Source organism: Ursus americanus, chromosome 11 (assembly GCF_024610735.1).
Source record: "Ursus americanus isolate L20-20 chromosome 11, mUrsAme1.1.p, whole genome shotgun sequence".
Taxonomy (NCBI): Eukaryota; Metazoa; Chordata; class Mammalia; order Carnivora; family Ursidae; genus Ursus; species Ursus americanus.
In genome coordinates this window covers 53978319-54000187 of record NC_142137.1, presented here as the reverse complement: position 1 = coordinate 54000187, position 21869 = coordinate 53978319, and the positions used below count along the sequence as shown (strand labels likewise).

General features: G+C 38.4%; 1 protein-coding gene across 4 annotated transcripts in view; it reads right to left on the bottom strand.

The window, feature by feature from the left end:
* Window positions 1-21869, bottom strand: part of ADGRG6 (adhesion G protein-coupled receptor G6) — a 133608-nt gene that overhangs the window by 24189 nt on the left and 87550 nt on the right. For all 4 annotated transcript variants that reach the window (XM_087865529.1, XM_045810084.2, XM_045810085.2 and 1 more), the window contains 12 exons: window positions 21755-21817; window positions 18593-18735; window positions 15856-15967; window positions 14690-14754; window positions 13834-14044; window positions 12658-12829; window positions 11176-11316; window positions 8700-8819; window positions 7021-7066; window positions 5522-5628; window positions 1535-1662; window positions 84-352 (listed from right to left, as the gene is read on the bottom strand). In XM_087865529.1, the coding sequence (XP_087721655.1) occupies window positions 84-352; window positions 1535-1662; window positions 5522-5628; window positions 7021-7066; window positions 8700-8819; window positions 11176-11316; window positions 12658-12829; window positions 13834-14044; window positions 14690-14754; window positions 15856-15967; window positions 18593-18735; window positions 21755-21817 (1577 nt within the window). The remainder of the gene's footprint in view (window positions 1-83; window positions 353-1534; window positions 1663-5521; window positions 5629-7020; window positions 7067-8699; window positions 8820-11175; window positions 11317-12657; window positions 12830-13833; window positions 14045-14689; window positions 14755-15855; window positions 15968-18592; window positions 18736-21754; window positions 21818-21869) is intronic.

Genomic DNA, 21869 nt, shown 5'->3' with positions numbered 1-21869 from the left:
TCTTTCGAAACAGGATTTTCCTATGAGAGACGGGCGATTTCCCTGACAGTAAAAACAAAACCAAAACGGTTTAGGAGGCTTACCCCAGCCAATGATGCAGAATTTCAGTAGATATCTGCGAATGTAAGTGTTAAATACTTTAACCAGGGCAATGTACATGTGAATTGCTTCTAGCCCCATCCAGGTAAAGGTTGCAAGAAGGAAGAAATGGAGCAGGGCAGCAATGGCCGTGCAAAGGCCATCCACGTGAAATGAGGTGACCCAACCATCCAAGAGGAAGAGGAGGTTCAGGAACAGCAGGGCTGTACTCAAGTTCATCAGGATTTTGGAGGGATAGTCCCTTCGCAATTTTCTGAAAAAGGGAAAAAGAAAGAAGAGAAGGAATACTGTAAATTAATCTTTTAAGCACAAGCGGTAAATTCCTATTTTCTACAAAGCTCTGCAACGGAGCCATGCACGAGGAGGAGATTTGTATTTAATTAGGAGTATTTAAAGATATTTATGATGATTTGGCAAATTATAAAGTTTTTAAAAAATTTTTTTAAAGATTTTATTTATTTGAGACAGAAAGACACAGGGAGAGAGCAAGTGCGCAAGCAGGGGGAGAGGCAGAGGCAGAGGGAGAAGCAGGCTCCCCGCTGAGCAGAGAGCCCAATGCGGGGCTCGATCCCAGGACCTGGGATCATGACCTGAGCAGAAGGCAGCCACCTAACAGACTGAGCCACCCAGGCGCCCCTGAAGTTTTTTTAATATTAATTTTATTTCAAAACTGTTTCCAACTGTTTATCAAATTTCCAATTAGTGTCAATGGATTGATTTTTTTTTAATCCAGGAAAAGTACTAGTTGTAAAAATGAGATTTCTGTTAAAAAAAAAATTTCTGTAAAATTTTCAGAAATTTCTTGATTTTTAATGAGGTAAGAATCCTTTAAAAAAAAAAAAGTTCCCATTGGGGTGCCTGGGTGGTTCACTTAGTTGAACATCTGCCTCTGCTTCAAATCATGACTGGGGTCCTGGGATGGAGCCCTGCCTCCAGGGTCCCTGCTCACGGAGGAGTCTGCTTCTCTCTTTCCCTCTGACCCTCCCCGTCTCCCCACCTGCTCATGCTCTGGGGTGAGCTCTCTCCCTCTCAGAATAAATAAATAATTAATGAATAAATAAATGAGTAAATGACTAAATAAAGATATCTTTATAAAAAAAGGGTTCCTGTTTCAGGACTAATTTTATAAGATCTGTGAAGCAAATATTTTCATATTTACCATGTAAAAAGCACTTTATACAATTTTTATTTATATGATAATCATCTCTTATAGGTTTAAATTCATTTTATCCATAGACACACAATAATTATAAGCTAAGATTCTATAGTGAGAAAATTTATGTTACATGATAAACGTTATGAGAAACCTGAACATGAAAGTTGAACCACCCTCCGTGATTTGAAAAGTATGTAAGTATTTTTAAAAGCAAAGGCAATTTTCTTATTCCCATTTTGGGACACTAGCACTGGGTTTTGACAGATAAAAATTACTTACTCAAAAGCAACATATGTCAGGAGAGTTGCTGCTGAAAATATAGCAGATATCCCACACCCAATATAGGTGATGAAGGTGAGAAGTTTGGTGTTTCTTGCATCTATCTGTGAGGCAGTTCCTTGAAGGTCCTACATAAGACATGGGAAGCAGCTGTTAAGGATCTCTCTTTTCACGGGAACGGTGTTTTATTAGAAAGTTCACTGCTAGCACTGACAATCTTAGCTCAATCTGAGGGCTAAAAAAACAGTGCAAATCAAGATGGAAGCTTCCGTTTATTGTACTCTTGCCAATCATTCCATGCAAAAGTGCAGCATTATGGAGAGTTGCATAGCGTGAAGAGCAAAACCACTGGGTTGGTCCCGACCAGAAACTGGGGAGAAAGTCACTGCCTTGCATAGTAGATGATCAGGCCCATTGCTAACATTTGCAGGGCTAGGGACACAGGCAAAAATAGAGGCCACCATGGTCAATGGGAACCCTCAGGCAAGCGATGGCTCTTTGTCCAGTAGGGAGGGGCCCAACCAGTGGGCAGCGAGACTGGGCCTCCGAGCGCCATGCTGGGGATCTTTACTATGGTCATTTCAAAGCTTGGCATGTATTGGGTTGGGTGGTCTATATTTCTTTTTCATAAATGAGAAGCCATTACAGATTTTTAGATCATAGTTGCTGTTGTTGTTGTTTTATTTAAGTCTCTGTAGACCTGAAAGGACACCATTTAAAGTGTTAGGGGTTGTGGAATGGAAAGAAGTAAATACCTTCTAGCATATTAACATGAAGCATTAATTTCACTATGCAGAGGCAGACTTGTAAAGTCTGGGCCTGGGAGGGAAATCTTTCTTTTCTTCCTTAAATAGGGAATTGGGTTAGGCATCAATCTTGAGTTAAGACCATCCCTCAATCCTGGTTGGAGAAGGACAGACACCTCCGTTTTGCAGATGTTCAAAAGTGGAGCCTTCTTGGAGAAAGGCCATATTCCCAAGGGGATACCTAATTTAAAATTTCAGGTCTTAAATTACAAAAAAGAAAGTTTGTTTTATAAGCTTTTCATTTTATGTGTTAATTCTCTTTAATTTTCACCAACATGTCAATAAAATGCGTTACTCACATACAAAGCTTCCAGTAGGTGGTATTTGCATGTGAGTATGTGTGTGTGAAATGATGACAGGATATTCAGTCTGTGGTTTGGCTGAGGCAGTAAGAAACAGGTAACAGCCCTTCTGTGGCTCCCAGAAATGCACAGTGATTGAATCCAGCAGACACAGGGGCTCTGGGTCAGAAGGGACTTAGCCTTCCCTTCTCTCCCAGGACTCCCTCCAAACATGGAAGGACCTGGGACTCCCCTGGCACATGGGATGCAGTTCAAGTCAGTGCCAGCGGACTCACAGATACGTTACCCTGACCAACATTTTGGCTGCTCCAGGATTTCATGGAACAGAGAAATGGTCTTGGGGAATCTCTAGGTGACTTGTGATTAACTTTTGAGAAAAACTTGCGGCTCCCATCTAGGTGAGGGGGTAAACTTGCCAGCCAATATTAAAACCACAATTTAAAGTGTAAATTAAATAAAATCATGTTTACTATTACACATCCACACACACAACTTTCGTGTTGTTTTGTACTTTTAGAGAATGAAGAATATGCAAATATTTATTCCTCTGAACTAGCCAATATGAAAATGTAGTCATGTTAAAAGTATTAAAATCAGTTTTACTACAAGGAAATGTTAATAGAGGACATTAAATCCTTCACACATTTGTAGATTAGAAGATATAGTTATGGGTCTGGGGTACATTTTTTAACTTCCCATATGGTAAATGTGTCATGGGGCAATGCAGACTCTGGGAATATCTTAATAAGTGAATAAAGAATTTATAAAGCAAGAAAGTCTCTTAGCAAAGTGTTGGTGGTCTGGAAAAGCTGAGAGGACATGGGCTCATCGCCAGGAAGGACAAATTCTGGAAAGTTTTTCTCCCAGCAATTTATAAACTTGTAAGAGCAGCCAACGTGTAAAGGATAGTACTAAAAAAAAATGCATATATTCACATATATGTAAAACCAATTATTTAGTCAAATGGCAACAGAAAAATGCACAATTATAAATATGTAATAAAATTCGAACAATATGTGAAGAAACTAACCAAAGTAACGGGAAGCCGTACTCTGGTTACATATAAATTGCTGCTATATACTGAATTGTATTACTGTCAACTATTTATCTAACCTTCGACCTACCACATACATAAACCTGCTCAAACACACACACGCACACACACACATACATGTGTGCACATGCACACAATTCAAATAGCTGGATGAATTAAGCTAAAGCTTATATAATACCTGAATGAATAATGATGCAAAGTAAGTGTTTTCTAAAAGAATGTCTGCTGTCACTTTTGCAGAAAGAAGAACCTAGAAGTTAAAATTGAGCGTGTTTTGGGGCACCTGGGTGGCTCAGTCAGTGCAGCCTCTGACTCTTAATTTCCACTCGGGTCATGATCTCAGGGTCCTGAGATAGAGCCCGGCATAGGGCTCTGCGCTCAGTGTAGAGACCATCTGCTTAGATCCCCTTCCCCAGGCCATGCTATCTCTCTAAAATAAATACATAAATAAAATCTTTCAAGAAAAACTGAGAGTGTCTTTGGTTGTTTGTTTTTTAACTTAGGCAAAACATGCTATAGTTTAATTGTTCATTTTCATGCTCTGGCAGTAAAGAAAAATATTTATATTTTGGGAAAGTTAAAAGGTTATTTGCTACGATTATTGCCTTTATCAATGACTTGTTTTATCCCTCAGAGCATTTATGCAGTAGACTGTTAGGAAAATCACTTGCAGGACGGCCATATGACAATGGCCGTTTACATAGGCCAAGTGGGTTCATGAGCCTAATGCCACATTCCACAGCCCCTACTGCTCCTGCCCAGTCCAACGAGAAGTGGGGGTAAGATCTAAGAGAGGGGAAAACATAACCAAGATGTCTGTGATTCAAATTCAAAAAGCTTTACTGTCTCAGCATAGGTGACTGCCATCATCATTAAAAAAAAAAAAAAAAACGTGGTTTGATCCTTGGGAACTATACCAAATACCAGAAACAGCAGGGCTATTACAATCCGGAGGATGCACGAGAAAAGCATCTGCAAAAACACACGTGGAGGAGATACAAGACAGAGGAGTAAGTCTGTGGGTGAATTCAAAGGAGTTGCTACATGGAGGGCAACTCGGGAAAATGTGGTGGGATGAAAAAAAACATGTCGATGTGATCTAATTTTTGTTTAAAACTGTTGGACAGGCTGGCGAATGAGATAAAAATAGGGTCATGGGAAAGAAGGAAGGAAGGAAAGAATAATACGAAGGCCTAGTGGTAAGAGACATGTCACACCCCTGTCTTCTCTTGCAGGCCTGAAGACGCCATGCTGTCCTGGTCCTTAGTCTGTCCTAACAGGCTGTGCTCTCCGGGGATGGGGTGGGGGTGGCAGTTGAGAGTTGTGGGGGGGCTGCATCATTTTGGGTGACAGCTGGATCACCTAGCCGAGTACCTGCTATAAAGTCACATTCGATCCAATGAGTGCTAATGCAAGAACAATATTTTATCAAACTTTTCACAGTTCCCTTCCGTGTGAGTAAAACCCAACATTGTCTTCCCCTTTAACTTTTCTCTCTCCCTCCCTCCTTTCCTCTCTCTCTGTCTCCCCGACTCTGTTTCTCTCTTAATTCAAGAGTCTCATGGTGATTTTCTTGTTTCTAGGATTATCTATCATTGCTGTTAATGCTACGGAAAAAAAAAAAAAAAAGCAAGGTTCTTTTTTTATAATTACTGTTATATATTTTAAATATGCGATCTCTGCTAATTAGCAAGATTCATGGTACAGATGACAATTACCAGGAAATAATTCCCCAAACACACAATCTAAAAAGGCTGACTTACAAAAAGAAGTATGCCTTCCCAAATTACATCATTCCAAATGAGTTTAGAAATTCCTCCCCTACCATCAGAACTCCAAAGTGTGTGAGGTGGTTACATAAGCAGACCGTCTCGCTCTCATCTGAATCTCTGTGTGCCACACATCCTGACGTGTTCCAAAATCCAGAACCTTCTGTAAGAGGAAGTCCACAAACAGTGTGAAAATAACAGCAGGCCAGTTCCTTTTCTATAATGGATGATATCTTCTTTAGGAAAATATGCCTCAGTCTTTTCTGCCTTGCAGTTTATCAAACAGATACTATTCTTAAAGCTGCCAATACTTAGAATAATTTAGATTCCCGGAATCACAGAATGTTAGTGCTGGGTTGTCAGTGAGAGATTATCTAGTCAGTGGTTTTTAACTATGTTCTAGGGAAGTGCCTCAGGGGTCCTGCAAAAGTTCGATTCTAGTTTAACTTTTAATGTATTACAAAATAAACTTCCATGAAAAGAGTATCCCCTTTCAAATAAGCTACATACTAATGAAGTCTCTGAAGATCAACACCTTTTTTTTCTTAGGTCAGCCTCTACTTTTGCAAAGACGTCAGAACAGAGGTCTGCATTCTATGACGTACCCAGCGATCACGCACAGTGGCAACTTATTATAAATGCCTTTAATGCATCTTATCAGACTATTATGGTAGGAGGTAGAATATGAGCAATGCATATATTTAAAGAATATTTTAAGTCTGCAAGGTGCTATCATTTTTAATGATGTATCTAGTGAATCCACTTTCTCAAAACTGTGCGAATAGAAACCAAACAACAACAAAACTTCCATCTGTAATAAGGCTCACCAAAAACAGAGGTGGGGACACGATGTAGCCAGAATAACCCCACTGGGGATCCCCAAGGGAAGGTGACCCTTAGGGGGCCGAGGTGGGAGGTTTCATAGCTTGTCCTTCCCATCAAAGAGATCCCCACACCTTATCTCGTGACTTCTCCCTTCATTTTGCCTCTTTCTCTTAATTGTTGGATGCCATCTTGGAGGCAGTTCCTTTCTTTCAAGGGATATATATATATAACATACAATATATATATATATATATATATATATATATATATATATATATATATATATATATATATATATAACGACTTCTTATTTATGCTCCTATAGTATGCTTTCCCCATCATCTGAGGTCTGGTAGCTAGATTCTAAATTGTGTGCCTCATGCATATTAATAATATCCTCAGAAGTACCCTTAAAAGAATGAGATCAAGCATATATCGATGTTCACCTAAAAGTGGCAATCAAAGTGTATACCGTATTTTATAAATAACTGAAATCAAAGAGGTTGTTTGGTTAAAAAAAAAAAAGTTTACTTATTTCTTCTTGCAATGAGTAAAAAGTTGCAGAAATTAGGCTCACTTCCCCAGCTACCTAAACTACACTTTTCAGTTCAGTTGTCATCACACTTACACTGTGACTCACTCTGGCTGGGGTGGAATGAAAGGAAACGGGGGTGTCTAACAATGTTTAAAATTCAGTTGTTCTTAAGACAGCCAATATTTTAAAACTTACCGTTTTTGTTCAGATCCCAGAAGGCACAGATGGGATGAGGCACTGCCTATATTAACATAAGAATAAACATGCGAAATTGTGTTTAAAATAAGTGAAAAAATCTTATGATCTGAATATGGGAAAAGAGTCAAAATGCTAAGGTTTTCATGAAGAAATAGACCAGTATCAGTCATGCCAATGCGACCTAGGAATGACAGGCAGTCCAGAAAGATCTCTTCTCACAGAGACTTCAAGTGGAAATCAGCCATAATCTCATGACAAATCGTGCTTCCCGTTTGTCTAAAAGTTGCTATATATGTCCCATCATAAAATGCTATCCTTAGCATTTATCAAAGTGCTTGACATTGTAACTTCACTTCATCTTCAAAATTCTCCTTTATGCCTAAGGATGTGCCCGGAATTGAAAGTAGGGATTCAAATAGATATTTGCACACCCATGTTCACAGTGACGTTATTCCCGATAACCAAAAGGTGGAAGCAATCAAAGTACTCACTGATGGACGAAATGGATACAAAAATGTAGGAGATATACGTACATATATAGAGAGAATATTATCCAGCCTTAAAAAGGAAGGAAATTCTGGTACATCCTATAATATGGATGAACTTTGAAAAAGATTATGTTAAATGAAATAAGCTAGTCACAAAAGGAAAAATACTATATGATTCCAATTACATGAAGTGCGTAGAGTGGTTAAGTTCATAGAGACGGAGAGTAAAATGGTGGTTGCGGGGGCCCAGGGGAAGGGAAATGGGGAGCTACTATATAACGGTTCACAGTGTTGGTTGGGGAACACGAAACAGTTACGGTGATGATGACTCAATGGGTGCAGAACAATGGGAATGTACTAAAATGTCACAGAACGGTACATTTAAAAATGGTTATAACAGTAAATATTATGTAATGTATATTTTACCACAATAAAAAAATTCTTCATGGATGAAGGAGCTGAAACAAAGGAAGCCAAAGGGTAGAACAAGGACGTCTCAGAGGGCTCGGTGACAAAGCCAGGCGAGTTCTTAGATGACCTAACTTCCAAGCCTCAGCCCTTATCAGCCAGCTGCCTTCCTGCCTGCCTTCCTGCCTGCCTAATAAATGGGAGAATCAGGAGTGGGGCCCTCTAGAAAAGAGGGCAAAGCCTGTGCCTGGCCTTACCTGGGACCAAAAGAACCCTCATATAATTTTATCGAATAAACAGATGATAGCAAGGGCAATGAAGCAACAAAAAAGGCAACATTTGCCAAGATTCTAGATAACTGCTAACCTCTCAAAAAATGAGTTGACCCTGCCCTGTTTCCCTTCTGCTTTCCCAGGAGCAGTAATTTCTGACTTTAAAAAACAACCCGAGCCTTTTAATGGCAGGATTGTGCAACTGCATCTGAATCTAATTTCTCAAAGTAATGTGTCGTTCCTTAAAAAGAGGGGTCCTTTTCTTCACTCTCATTCTTCTGATGACTGAATCCTAGAGGGGACGAATTCCCCCATCTGCCAACATTTACCGTGATGTTACAGCACCCCCTGCTCAACTCTTCTCCCGTTTTGGGGAAATTGCCCCCCCTCAAAAAAGTGCCAGTTGAATAAAATTCTTACCATGTAGGAAAAAAAAAAAAAAAAAAGGCCTCATGCTTCTCTGAATTAGTCTGCCTCTGATCCATTGTTCTTTGTAGCATTTTCTTACCTGGCTTCTCGTATGTTTGATTTTAATTCGAACAGGATCCTTCAGACCCTGGATAGTAATGTTTCCAATACTGCATGCCATCACATAACTCACTAAGGTGCCTTTCTTGGTTTCTACATCCTTTTAAAGAAAAAAAAAAAAAGATTATTAGTCAGAAGTACCCTTGTATTTCATTTTGGTGCTCCAAACACGCAAACTGTCGGCACTTCTTACATTTAAGATTTTCAATTATAGAACGTCCTGTTTATAAGATCAAATTGCTGGCTTTCCTGAAAGAGCTTTGCTATTTCCCTTATTATAATAAATACATTGAGGGAACATTATGAGCTGATGCTGTAAGACAATGTTCATAAAACCTCACTCTTGATTGCTGCGACTGAGGTCAGCCCGTTACCATCTGAAACAACGCGAACCCAGAAATAACGTACTCATAAAAAGCCACGAAACAATCAGATCATTTCCCTGCCCTAGAAACAGATGAAGTTGTTTGCCGTTAGAGAAGTATAAAAGAAATACGGTGTGAAAAAAAAAAACAAACAGAAAAAACAATTCCTGTTTCACATATTTGCCAACAGCCTGACGTGTTTAGTAACTTACAACTAAATGGAATTCTACCAGAGGAAGGTCCCATCCACTGCCAAGGTCCCATCCATTCCCCCCCAAAAAACTTTTTTTTTTTTTCAGATTCATTTATTTACGAAAGAAAGCGAGTGGGTGTGGGGGCAGAGGGAGAGAGGCTTATGCAGACTCTATACTGAGCGTGGAAGCGAGGAGGACGGGCTCAATCTCACGACTCAGAGATCATGACCTGAGCCAAAACTCGGGGTCACTTAACTAGCTGCGCCACCCAAGTGCCCCCATCCAGAACTTGTACCTTCTCTGATCGCATACGCGCCACCCTCTGATCGCATACGCGCCACCATCAGGAAGTCAAAGCAGTGAGTCCACGCTGCAAGGGCTGGGGCCAACAGCGCGTCTCTCAGCAAGAGTGTCTCTTAGTCCTCCTCCCCTCGTGGTTTTCTTGTCAAACCTCCTGTATTGCTCTCTTGCAGCTTGTACATCAGTTGTTTGGGAATAATTACAGGATTTCTTCCATGCCAAATAAATCTCAGCATTCAGAATATGGTTTTTTATTACTTTTATGTGATTGTGCTCAGTAAAGTTGGTCTTTCTTGTCTTTTCTTTAAAACAGACTCAGATCTTGTTCGCTATGTTAGGGGAGTACCAGAGAACCCTTGAAATCTTTGGACTCTGCTATCAATTTACTTTAAAAACCAAATACATGTTTCTCAATAATATGTTGATTGGAAGATGCCAAGGGAAAAGGGAAAGGTAGCGTGCAGAAGACAGACTCAAAATGAAACGGTGACAGAATCTTAACAGTTTTAACCTTTCTCCCGAACCCCTCTCTCTGGGCTCAACCTCTCCTCTGAAGAGAGCCTCCTCCACCACCCATCACATTTTTGTGACACATACTGCATTTTTTATTTCTAAAGGTGGCGTTATAAGCCTCAGATAAATTTAATAAATGCAGTTTTATCTGTTCATATCTATTAAAGCCTTCAAAATAATTAATTACATTCTTAATTTACTCAAAATTTTTATATAGCTTGCTGCTAAAACATTTACTGAAAAAATTTTAAAATTTTAGAATTATTGTAAATGATTTCATGGTATTTCTTTCTCTTATCTGTAACTTTTATTGCCAAGCCTCTGTACATGACAGTTGGAAGCAATTCTATTGGCCTTGAGACTTGGCTGTTTTCTCTTACCCTGATGGCATTGTTTAATATATACTGGTATCTTTAATTTAATAGATAACTTTTATTTTTTAAAAAGGGCTCAGTGAAACTACTCTGCATCAGGTTGCACTTTCAAAGGCAACCAGAGGTCACCCGTGTTTGCTGGCAGTGAACTTTCTAGTGTCTAGAAATGATGCCAATAAAAATGACAATATGTGCTCAGCACAATGCCACCCCACTCTGGGGATGTGTGAAGGCCAAAGGTCATTTGAAATATTAATGGGAAAACTGATTAAAGCCAAGAATGCTGCTCATTATGTAAACAGTGCTTCCTGCTGAATTTAAAAAAACAGACACAAAAACCAAACCTTTCCTTTGGCACACAATTTCTTTGACTCTGAAGGTCTAAATTGCTGGAGAGCATAAAATGTTTAACAAAAGGAATAATAAATAGTCCCTTCTCCACAAATTCCATTCCTAATTGTGCCATGCAAGTCTTAATCTAACATTTGATTTATTTAAAAAGCCTAAATGAACATATCCTGTAATAAGCATATAATCACCTGAAACAAAATGCTTAGCTAATTATGTTAAAATTTTTCATTTTTGAAGATACAGTAGGTTAATTTCTCTATGCCTCTTGATATAGTTTCAAGGAATCCAAACTTTTATTGTTTTCCTTTTGAGCAAAGAAACTCAATTTGCAATTGAAAAATAATTTAATGAACCCTTACCTGGAAAAGCCCAGTTTTATTGAAGAAAGTAAACTGTGCTCTTTTAACCAATACAGAATCTTCCTGACTTAAATTCTCAAGTAAGTTTGGAGGCAAAATTACAGAAGCCAATGGATCCATTTGTCCACTCTCAAAATCCATCTGTCACACACAGAGAGATACACGGGTTGAGTAATGACAAATTACAATGATAACTACTCCAGGTACTGAACGAGGCAGGAGAAGGGCTAACTGGCTCGGGCCAGTGCTTCCCTCCACTGGAGTCCCTGCCCTCCTGAATGAATCCCTACAGACAAAAGCCTGGATCTCATCTGAGTTTTGCAAATGTGGAAACACAGAAGATGCACTGATTTTAAGGCAAATTGAGAAATCTACAAATCAGTGAACATCTTCAAGTATTAAGAGTGAGATTTACACTTAATAAATTTTGAGCTTTTCTCAAAACACCAAGTGAAAGATAACTACAGAAAAGGGAAAAAAAACCTGATTGCTAAGACTGAGTATGTCTGCACAGAGGAAGCAGTGGAAGTTTTATTAATACTCTTGGATATCATTTTCCCTGAACCCACACACCAGGCCAAAACGTGTCTTCCCGCAAATGGATTCGGAATGAGACCAAGGCTGACCAAGTTTTCAGTCTTAAATGTGAAACAGAAATATCCAAAAGAGCCCCTACTCTCAAGCAGAAAAACGTCCTTCCTTTTATCCAGATTTTTAAATATTCTATCTTGGTGTGTCTCCACAGGGGAGAAGCAGTACGCGCCACCGTGTGCCCTCCCATGTCCAGGACGATGTTGTGCTCATCTCAGTTGCCCACGTGGCTAACACTAATGCACAGTAGGAACCTGAAAATCATTTGCTGAAGGGCCACTTGCACAGGGCAGAGAGGCTCTCCATTAGCCTGTCCAGCCTCAGCACTGTGTACCCCTCCCAGGCTTCACGCCACTGGCTCTCAGAGCGCCATTCAAAGACTGGCACCATCGGCAATGCCCGGGAACCTGTTCCAAGTGCAAACTTTGGAGATCCACCCAGGACCTACTAAATTAGAATCTCTGGGGATGCGAGCCTGCAATCTGTTCTGTCAAGTCCTCCAGGTGATTTAATGCAGTTTGACAAAACTGGCATGGTTGAATGCATGACGCTTCTTCCCCCACCAGGCCCTGAATAAAGCCCTTTCTTCTGACTGAGCGGATGCCCTCCCACCACCCTCAAGAGGGGTTTCCCACTCCCGGCTGAACACTTAGTTCCACTATCACCTCTTGTAGAACGTAAGCTGGCCACCTTCAGAACACAGGTGCTAAAAGGACACCTGCTTTCAGTGTCCACGTACCTGCAGCTACTGCTACTATTAAGCTTAGCCAGTGTCCTGACCTACCTGCCCACCACCCTGCCGACCAAGAACTTCAGGTAGAAACTGGCAAGTGATCAGATAGCTTTTCTTGGTCTAATTAATTAAAACTAAAGAAACCACTGGCTCATTACCTGGAAATAGGATTCATTATTGCTTGGAAGACTGATGCTAAAATTTGAAATTTCATTTGTCCCTGGGGACAGGGATGATACTCCAAGAGCCAAATTCCGAGTTGTAATATTCACGCGTGATATGCTGTTTAGGTCTATCTTGAAGGCCAATTCGTCAATTGTTTTTAAAGCTCTAAAGAAATAACAATACCACTGTTAAGTAACACGTTTTATGTACTTGTACACATGTGATTGGCAACAGGGCAAAATACAACCCAAGCAAAATCGTCTTTAAATTTTCTGATCTTCACATGAATACCAATAAACCACAACAACATCAGTTAAAACACAGAATCATTGTGATGAATGCATCTTCAAGAGAATACGTTATACTTTGAGGAATACCAACAGTTAAATCACCCTAAACAAATACTGTTTTTCACCTTCCAGCCTTTCTTTCCTCATATAAAAAAATACTTTTTCCATTCTATAACTGATTGAGAATCAAAGGAAAATAATGAGGTAAAAGCATTTTTTGGACTCTATGACACTATAAAAAATTGTAATTATTATGTAGATAAGGTAGTCAAAACATACATTTTAACAATATAAAATTTTCATTGAAGAAATCTGGTTGAAAGGAAGGAAATAAGAAATACTAACACATTAAATGAAATAACTGGATGCAAACTAATTGTGGAAAAACAGGTACATTTCACATGCGCTGAGCATTTTCATTCCTGAAGTACAACGATCACACAGCTATGGTATGTCATGTCACAGTCCGTAGGACAGAATTTACAGTGACCAAGTTATGCCTAAAAGACATGAGCTGAATGTTTGCTAAGTGTCTCCTTTGCAAGCAAAGTGCCCTATGCTAATATATATAATAGCTTATCTTGTGAATTAATTCCGGTTAGCATTTTTTCAGATGAGAAATGACATATTGATTATGTTTCTCTAGGGCTATTTATCTATCTTGCCAGATGGACAATCCTAATCATTTTGTAAATTTTATTTCTCAAGAAAGAAAATAGAGAACTTTGAAGTCACTTTGTGAATGATCTTGGGAAATATCCACAGATCTTCTGGAGCTTTAAATGATGAAAGCTGGCCACCAAGGATTCAGATAACTGAGAAATTACATAACATGTATCCAACAAATTTTACTCTCCAGAAGGAAAAAAAAATACTTACTCAGAAGAAGACTCAAGCAAGTCACTGTCTGGACTGGTTAAGATATTGGAAAATATATTCATTAAAGTTGAACCAAGCGTTATATCAATGTTTTCTTCTTTATTCACAATCCTTTTGACCTGTTCTACAATGCTGGTAATATTGGCTGAGCTTAAGGTCTGCCCATCACCAGTTAAATTTAAAATCTGGTTGGCCACTTCATTTGCTTCGTCTAAAAAAAGACCGAAAAAAACAACAAAATTTTGAACATTTCAGGAATCCAAAACATACTATGATATTTCACTTCGTAGTCCCAACTTTGGAGGGACCAATATTCATATATAGTTCTAAGAGAAATGTACCTAGAATCACAAAAAATAAGTGCATATCTGCTGCTTAAAAATAATAGACAACTAGGGGCCTCGGGGTGGCTCAGTTGGTTAAGCCTCTGCCTTCGGCTCAGGTCCTGATCTCAGGGTCTTAGGATCTACCAGCAGCGGGTTCCCTGCTCAGTGGGGAGTCTGCTTCTCCCTCTGCCTGTCCCCCCCAGCTCATGCTCTCCTCTCTCAAATAAATAATAAATAAAATCTTTAAAGAAAATAATACACAACTATAAAAGACTGACACAAATATCAATACATATGTTACATGTTCTCTAAAGTTGTCTATTTTTAATCTCTAACAGAATAAACAGGACAAAAAGTTAGAATCAGGAAAAACAGAATTTTCTACCTTAAGTGAAAAAAATCATTTGCTTAGCTTTTATTATTACAATGGTTATCATACAACAGAAGAATATATCTGAAGAGGACAAAACTATGAAGTAAGAAGTCATTTCATTTTGCCTGTGAGAACTGAAGAAAAATTGCTCACTTACTCGAACAATTGGAGAGATCAGGAAGCCCCCAGTAGGCTACAGATGTGTTGGCAGGGTCCCGATTACTGGAACAAAACGAGATATTTCAAATATTTGGCATAAATGACATTTTAACTGACAAAACTGGTTAATAATAAGTTTGAGAATTTGCCTTGATATCTAGGTAAATTTCATTTGAAAATAAAATTGTAATACATTGAAATAAAACTCCCACTAAGAATTCTTATTAGAAAAAAATCAGGTGCCATGCATCCTGGAAACACATTACTAGAAATAATGTGTGTCCTAAGCTAGGATATATTCAGTTACTAAGGTTAAAGGCATATTCGGTAACATGGGACAAATAACTCTTTAAGAACTTTGATAAAATCTGACTTTGATTTCACATAACTCTGTAAAGTGGATTATAATCCACACCGTGTAGGTGAGGAAAAAGACTTAGAGAAGGCAAAGAATATTCCTAAGTCTCACAGCCAGGAAGAGGTACAGCCTTGTTTCAAACTAGGCTCAGTGACTCTCTAAAGCCCCTTCTTTCCTTCCTACCGAAAGTCAAATGGCAGGATGTGCAAAGTTTGGGCAGTTTCCATTTCTGACGCCCCCCCCTCCACCCCTGTGAGAAAATTCTAACTGGGGGTGAGGTGCAGGGTGAAGAACTGGTCTGACTTAGTATTCAGTGAATCCTCAGCAGTTGACCTGTCTCAGATTTCTGTAAAACACTTCAGAAAAATCTACACCCTACCCGTCTGCATTAGCAGCCTGCCCTAACCTGGATCCTGAATTTATTCCCTCTTTTTCTGCCTCTTTTCACTCCAACAATAACCATTCCCAATTGTTTAAAAGTTCTGGAATTTCAGATGCATGTTCCACAGCTGGGAGTTAGCACCGTTTACCCACATACTTTGCTCTAGAGTCACCTTGTGGTTTCCAGATTTCCCCATCTTTCTTTGGAGAACGCTAAATTAGCATGGTGCTTGGAGTAAAAAGGCTTTTCTGGGTAACCTACCTGCCTCTTTACCCTCTGTGAAGTGTGTGATTTAGGTGTTCACAGACTTTCCTGCCCTTCTTTCCAATCAATATACAATGCATGGGAACTATCCTGCAGCCTGTGTAACCCAGGAGGGTAGATAACGCGGAGCTTTACTGACAAGGTTCAATAAAAGCATTACCATGTCCGTGAAGCGTAAAAGCCCTGTTTCCCTGGACACGGTAAGTTGTAGACAGAAGGTGGGATGAGTGGCCAATGAAAGCCTTTGGGATCCTCATCAGCAGGACATAAATCTATGTGAAAACAAGAGCCAGCATGGAAATGTTAATCTATTCTTTGACGTTAGCAGTGCAAGATGAGAGCAAAATGATGATGTTGGTACTTAGGTATTAATTTCATGTAATACTAAAAATACTAGTTTTTTATATCCAGAATTTGTAAACATTTGGAAATTAGGAACAATAAACATTTAGTACATTTCAGATACAAAAATTATTCAAATCAAAGTCACACACTTACGGGAGTATAATCATGAAACATATATCATTATTCTAATATAAATCATAGGCTGGTGAAATTGGTAAAATAAAGCTTTATTCAAAAAATAAACACTGCATACAATGATGATCCTGAAAAATTTAAAATGTAATATGATCTTTTTCCAAAGGGGAAAGGCTATAAAACAATGTATCACTCGTGTTGTCATTGAGTTGTAAGCGCATTTTATGGAAAACATTTCCAGCTGTTCTGAAAGTGTCTATTGCCTGGAAGCTTGCTGGGGGGATGGCAAGAAGAGACCTGTGAGCCAGCGTCACATGCCTTTCACACCGCCCTCATTCTCAAATCATCCCACCTGTTGTTGGAAAACTCTCTGGGCAAGTGTCATGACATCAATAATTCAGATTTTACAATTTTAAAAATATCCAAATAAAAGTAATATATTAACGACAATAAAATTATGTCATTTCAGGACTAAAAACCAGCAAGTTAAACCAGACTGTTGGGAACCGGTATGATAGTCACCAACTAAACATTTAAAGAAATTTCCCCTCTACATTCTAAGCCTTAATATCACCAGGGTTTGTTCTTAATATATATATTTTTTAGATTTTATTTATTTATTTGACAGAGAGAGAGAGAGAGAGAGACAGCAAGCAAGAGAGGGAACACAAGCAGGGAGAGTAGGAGAGGAAGAAACAGACTCCCAGAGGAGGAGCCTAATGTGGGGCTCGATCCCAGAACGCCAGGATCACCCCCTGAGCCGAAGGCAGACACTTAACGACTGAGCCACACAGGCGCCCCTGTTCTTAATATTTTCGATTGGTAGAAACTTTTCCTCATAGGCCCACTTCCAGAAAAACAAGAAAGCACAGAATTTAAATTAAGTCATGTAAATTATATGTCTAGGTATGCACAGAGTTTTCTGGGATTCCGCAGCCTCCTAGCACAGAGATGAAGCTGGCCGCCCCCCCCAGAGCATCCGTCACATACAGTGCACCATTCATCAAGCTCCTCCTCATGGAGACTCATGTGTGAAAGGTAGCACGGGTACTCTCCCCAGCCTCAAGAAGCCCCATTTGTTAATAAGCAAGCACCTTCCCACAGAGGCTCAGAAACCCTTCATGATGATGACGTCCATAATGATGATTTGCATTCCGCCACCTCTATGAGTTCTCTGTAGTTGTGTAAGTGGACACGTTACATATGAGTAGTTTCTCATCGAAGCAGGGATGCCTGCTTCTTTATTACACTCGGATTCTGGCCTCAGGTGGAATCAGCCTCTTAGAAACTGAGGAATACTTGCTTCCCTCCCTTTAGCCTCCTGTGTGTGTATAAGGAGAAGTGTCAGTTTTCTTCTCTCTTGATCTCTATGAATGCGCTTAATCATAACGTAATCATATACCATTAGAATAATAGGTTCACTTTTTGTTGTCCACATTTGTGATCATTAATTTTTCTAAAATATTTCCATCTAATCTCATTCATTTATTTTTTCAAGTATTTAAGTGATAGGGAATGTGCTGGGTGCTCATAGGGGAGGTGGGAAGTGGGGTGTTAAAAAAAAAAAAAAAAAAGGTGTTCTCAAGCCAGAGGAGATTCCTGTTTAAAGAAAATATCCATAAGAACATAAGTAAATCCAGTCAAATATTATGGTCTTAACTAATTTGTACGGTGCTCTAAGTATCTGGAAAGCATGAAGTGGAGGCTCAAAGGCACTGACTCCTATTTATGTATGATGACATCATCCAGCACATCATAGGAAAGAGGACTTTGGGTGGTCTTTAAAACAGTGATGTGATAAGCAGGTGGATGGTGGGAGTACAGAAGAGCAGGGGGGGCAAGACATAGAAAGGCATAAAGGAGGGCGGCGTGTCTGGGGAGGTGCACGCAGTACCACGTGTGTGGATGGAGCTCAGCATGTGAATGGCTGTCTAGGTAAGAAATGACTAAATCCTGGATAACTCCCAGATTTCTGGCCTATTCCTGTGAAGACAAGGCTAACATTAATGAGGACAGAAAGCATAAGAGAAGGAGATGTTTTCTAATAAGAAATTGCCTTTTCTAAGATTTACCTCTCATATGTCCACATAACACACTCTTTACTCCTGAAGCTGAAGCCAATTCTGGTCAAGGAGATCCTGGCACTTTGCTCATGTTCTTAGTTTTTCCAGAATATGTCCCCCAAATAAAGTCTAAACTCTCCTCTGCCTCTTTCATTCCCTTGACTCATAGGTGCTGATATCTTTATGCTAACCATGTCACCATGTGTTACTATGCCACCAACATGGTGAATCGCATCATCAGAAAAAATAGTTTTATATAAGCAAACAAGGCACAGAGGAAGAATATTGTTGTTGCTGCTTCAATTAAACCTGAATAGTTAGATAAAATACATATAAAAAATTAAAGGCACTTACCCAGTTGCTTCACACTCACTGCATATAGCCTCAAGCCCTCATCCAGGGACTCGTTATTTTTTAAGAGCTTCTGTTGAATGTCTTTTCCTTCTAAATTGGGATTGTTGGTAGCATTGTAAACTAGAAGGGCCCAAATCACCAACCTAGAAAAATGTTTCAGATATAAAATTGGTGGAATTGCTGACTGGTTGGTTGATTTTGGGGGGGGGGGAACAGAACATTTGGCTATGGTAGTAAGAGGGATGACCATGAAGTGTTGAGACAGGAGAAATAGGCCAAGGAACTCAGAGACTCCTGTGGCTGCATAAATTGTAATGTTAAAAATATCTCAGTATGAATAGAATATCGCATGTGTAATTCTATCATATCATATCATTATCACCTCATTTCTTTTAGGAAATATTTTAAGTAATATTTATAGCATACAGGCAAGAAAGGGTCAAACCTGTACTTAATTCATCATTATTTCTTTGGAGCCAAAAATAAAGTGTTTTAGAAAAATTAAATTCCAACGAATCTGACTAAACTGATCATTTGACTTTAAAATTATTAAGGGTGTCATTGTTTAAAAATGTGTTACAATTTAAATACTTAAAATATACATGGTGATTGGCCTAGCATATTACAGAAGGAGTTTACAGGCTGTCTGACCTTGAGTGTCTTTAAAAAGAAAATATTTCTATGAGAAGCAGAGATGTATCCTAAAAGCCCCATCAAAACTTTTGGTTTTACATTTTGAAATAATATAATTATCTGTTCCACTGTAATCATAGCTATAGTCAACAGCAGAAATCAAAACATGCCAAAGTCAAGGTAGTAGCGCTGCTTTTGAAATAAGTATTGTCAGTAGAGAGCATGGCATCTTGTATTTATAAAATTATATAGGTATCAATAAAAATGAAATCGAATATTGATATATTTGTGATGCTAAAAGAAGAAAGACTAAATGAAATCTATGCTATTCAAGGTTAAGTGAAATTAAAGAAGAGCTCCATTTTCCCCCCTAAATATCTGTGTTAATTTCAAGGAGACAATGTGGAACTGTTCTCATAATTCAGTTCGAAAATCTATTTATCTCAAAAATGATCTACTCCCCACTGTTCACATATAAGTCATACTTCAGGTTGAGCGAGACATAGATGTAAATAGAATGGTGAACTGTGATAACTTAATAATTTTTTAAATGGCTTAGGAAAAGTATCCTCTGATTAAATTATTGTTGGAAGATAAGCTTTGCTACTCCAGTTACTGAGAACTTAGTGTTGGGAACATGACCTTTTACTTCTCTTGAATATTGAGAACATGATGAGTACAATGCATTGTGATAATACTGAATGCCCAAATTCAGCAATCCAAGAACGGCCATGCATTTTCACACGTCTTATCTCTGTATTTTCCTCTCTCATCCTGAAAACTGAAACTAGTTTATGGTTCCACAAAGTTCCATCAGTTGTTATCATCAATCACCCTTTATTTGAATAAACCCATCTCTGCGGCTTTGGTTTCCTGTCTGCCTAGGCAATAGAGGATGATAGCATTATCTGAGGTTATGGTCTATGTTAAGTGTTATGACCAAATTGAAAGAAAAAGTTTGGAAAAAAGTTTGTGTGTAAAACTAGTAGACTGTGGTTTTGAGAAAAACTATGAGGGACTGCAAAGGTTCATCAATGAGCATAAGAGCAGTAGAGAAAAGAAAGGGGAAAGACTGTAAGAATACATTTTAAAACAATTTTAAAATGATTGAACATTTTTAAACAATAGATTTTTTAAACAATTTCAAAAAATTTTGAAACAAAGATTCATACCAAAGAAAAACTAAACATGTGGACTTTCCCATATACATGGTCTTGGTTCCCTCTCCTTATAATTTTTTGTGAAGTTACCTGTTGGTTTGACAGAAAACTGAGATTCCATTAAATTAAATGTTTTTCCAGCAAGAGTTTCTGAGGTACTGACATACACTAATGATGGCTGACTTTACTATACTGGGTAGTGGAAGAATCACAGGAAGTCCACTAAAAAGGGCATGCTGACTTCCTAAAGAGGATTCACGGTTGGTGACACCCTAAACTAGGGCTTCCTCAATTGTTAGACAAAGTGTCCAGCAAAGGGATCCAGATCTCTGAACCCTTTTTCAAAGCTCAACATGATCTAGCAGTACAGGTTGGAGAAAAAATCATTTGGCTAAATAGGAAAGTCCCATCACCATCAAGAATATAGTATTAAAATAATTATTCTGTTCTTCAGATCATAAAGGAAAAAGAACAATGAAGATAAAAACAAGTTTCCCTCATCAGATGGCTCAAACCAGTCTGTTGCACATATACCAAAATGAAAAGTTTCAATTATAACTTAAACACATCTGCTTTTCTAATATTAAACAGAAAAAGAAAAAAATAAGAAGAAACTCTCTGGTCAGCTCCAATACGAAATTCTATTTTTATCTTCTCCTAGTAAGAATATATCACCTGAAAAGAAGTATATTCCATTGTTATGGTTGTAAATCTGTAAAATCAATTCAGTCAACTGAAACTGAGCAAGACTTATGAACTTTAGCTTTTCGACTATTTTTTTTCCTCTTCTTTGGAAATGTAATCGACTACCTGAACACAACTAAATTTATTTCATTTAGGAATTTAAGTTGTTTTTAATTATACAGCACTCTGAACAGCTGGCCTCTACATGCCAACTGATTCTGTATCTGTTAAATTACCTATCTGCTTAAGTCATAGTCTTGATATAAATTTTAAAAGAGATTTCCAAAAATTAGCTATTATCCATATTAGTATAAGCTACTGTACATAACTACCTTACTTAAAGTTGTAACTATTTTTTTTTTCTTTGACACTCTTTCCAAAATTTCAATTAAGAGGTAATGGGTTATAAATAAATGAAAAATACTAAAAATAGTAACTCATAGATTCTAAATGTTCTACTTCTGAATTATTTTACATTGGATGTACATTCTATCCTCTCTACTATTTGATGGTTTTAACTACAAGATAAAAAAAAAATTAGTGCACTAGTGCCAAAGATATAACTTAAAAGTGCTACCTGATTAAAATGTCTCTCTCTTATCTCATTATTTTCATTTCTCTACCAGTCAAAACAGAGAGCTAGAGAAAGAATGTTACACTTTCTGTAAGACTTTGTCAGTGTTACCTTTGGTCATTCACAATGCTTCTCTTGACTTTAATCTTGTCCTCTCCCGTGCTCAGGTGAAAACTATAAATACAAATATATATATCCATTATCAACCACATCTGCCACATTATTC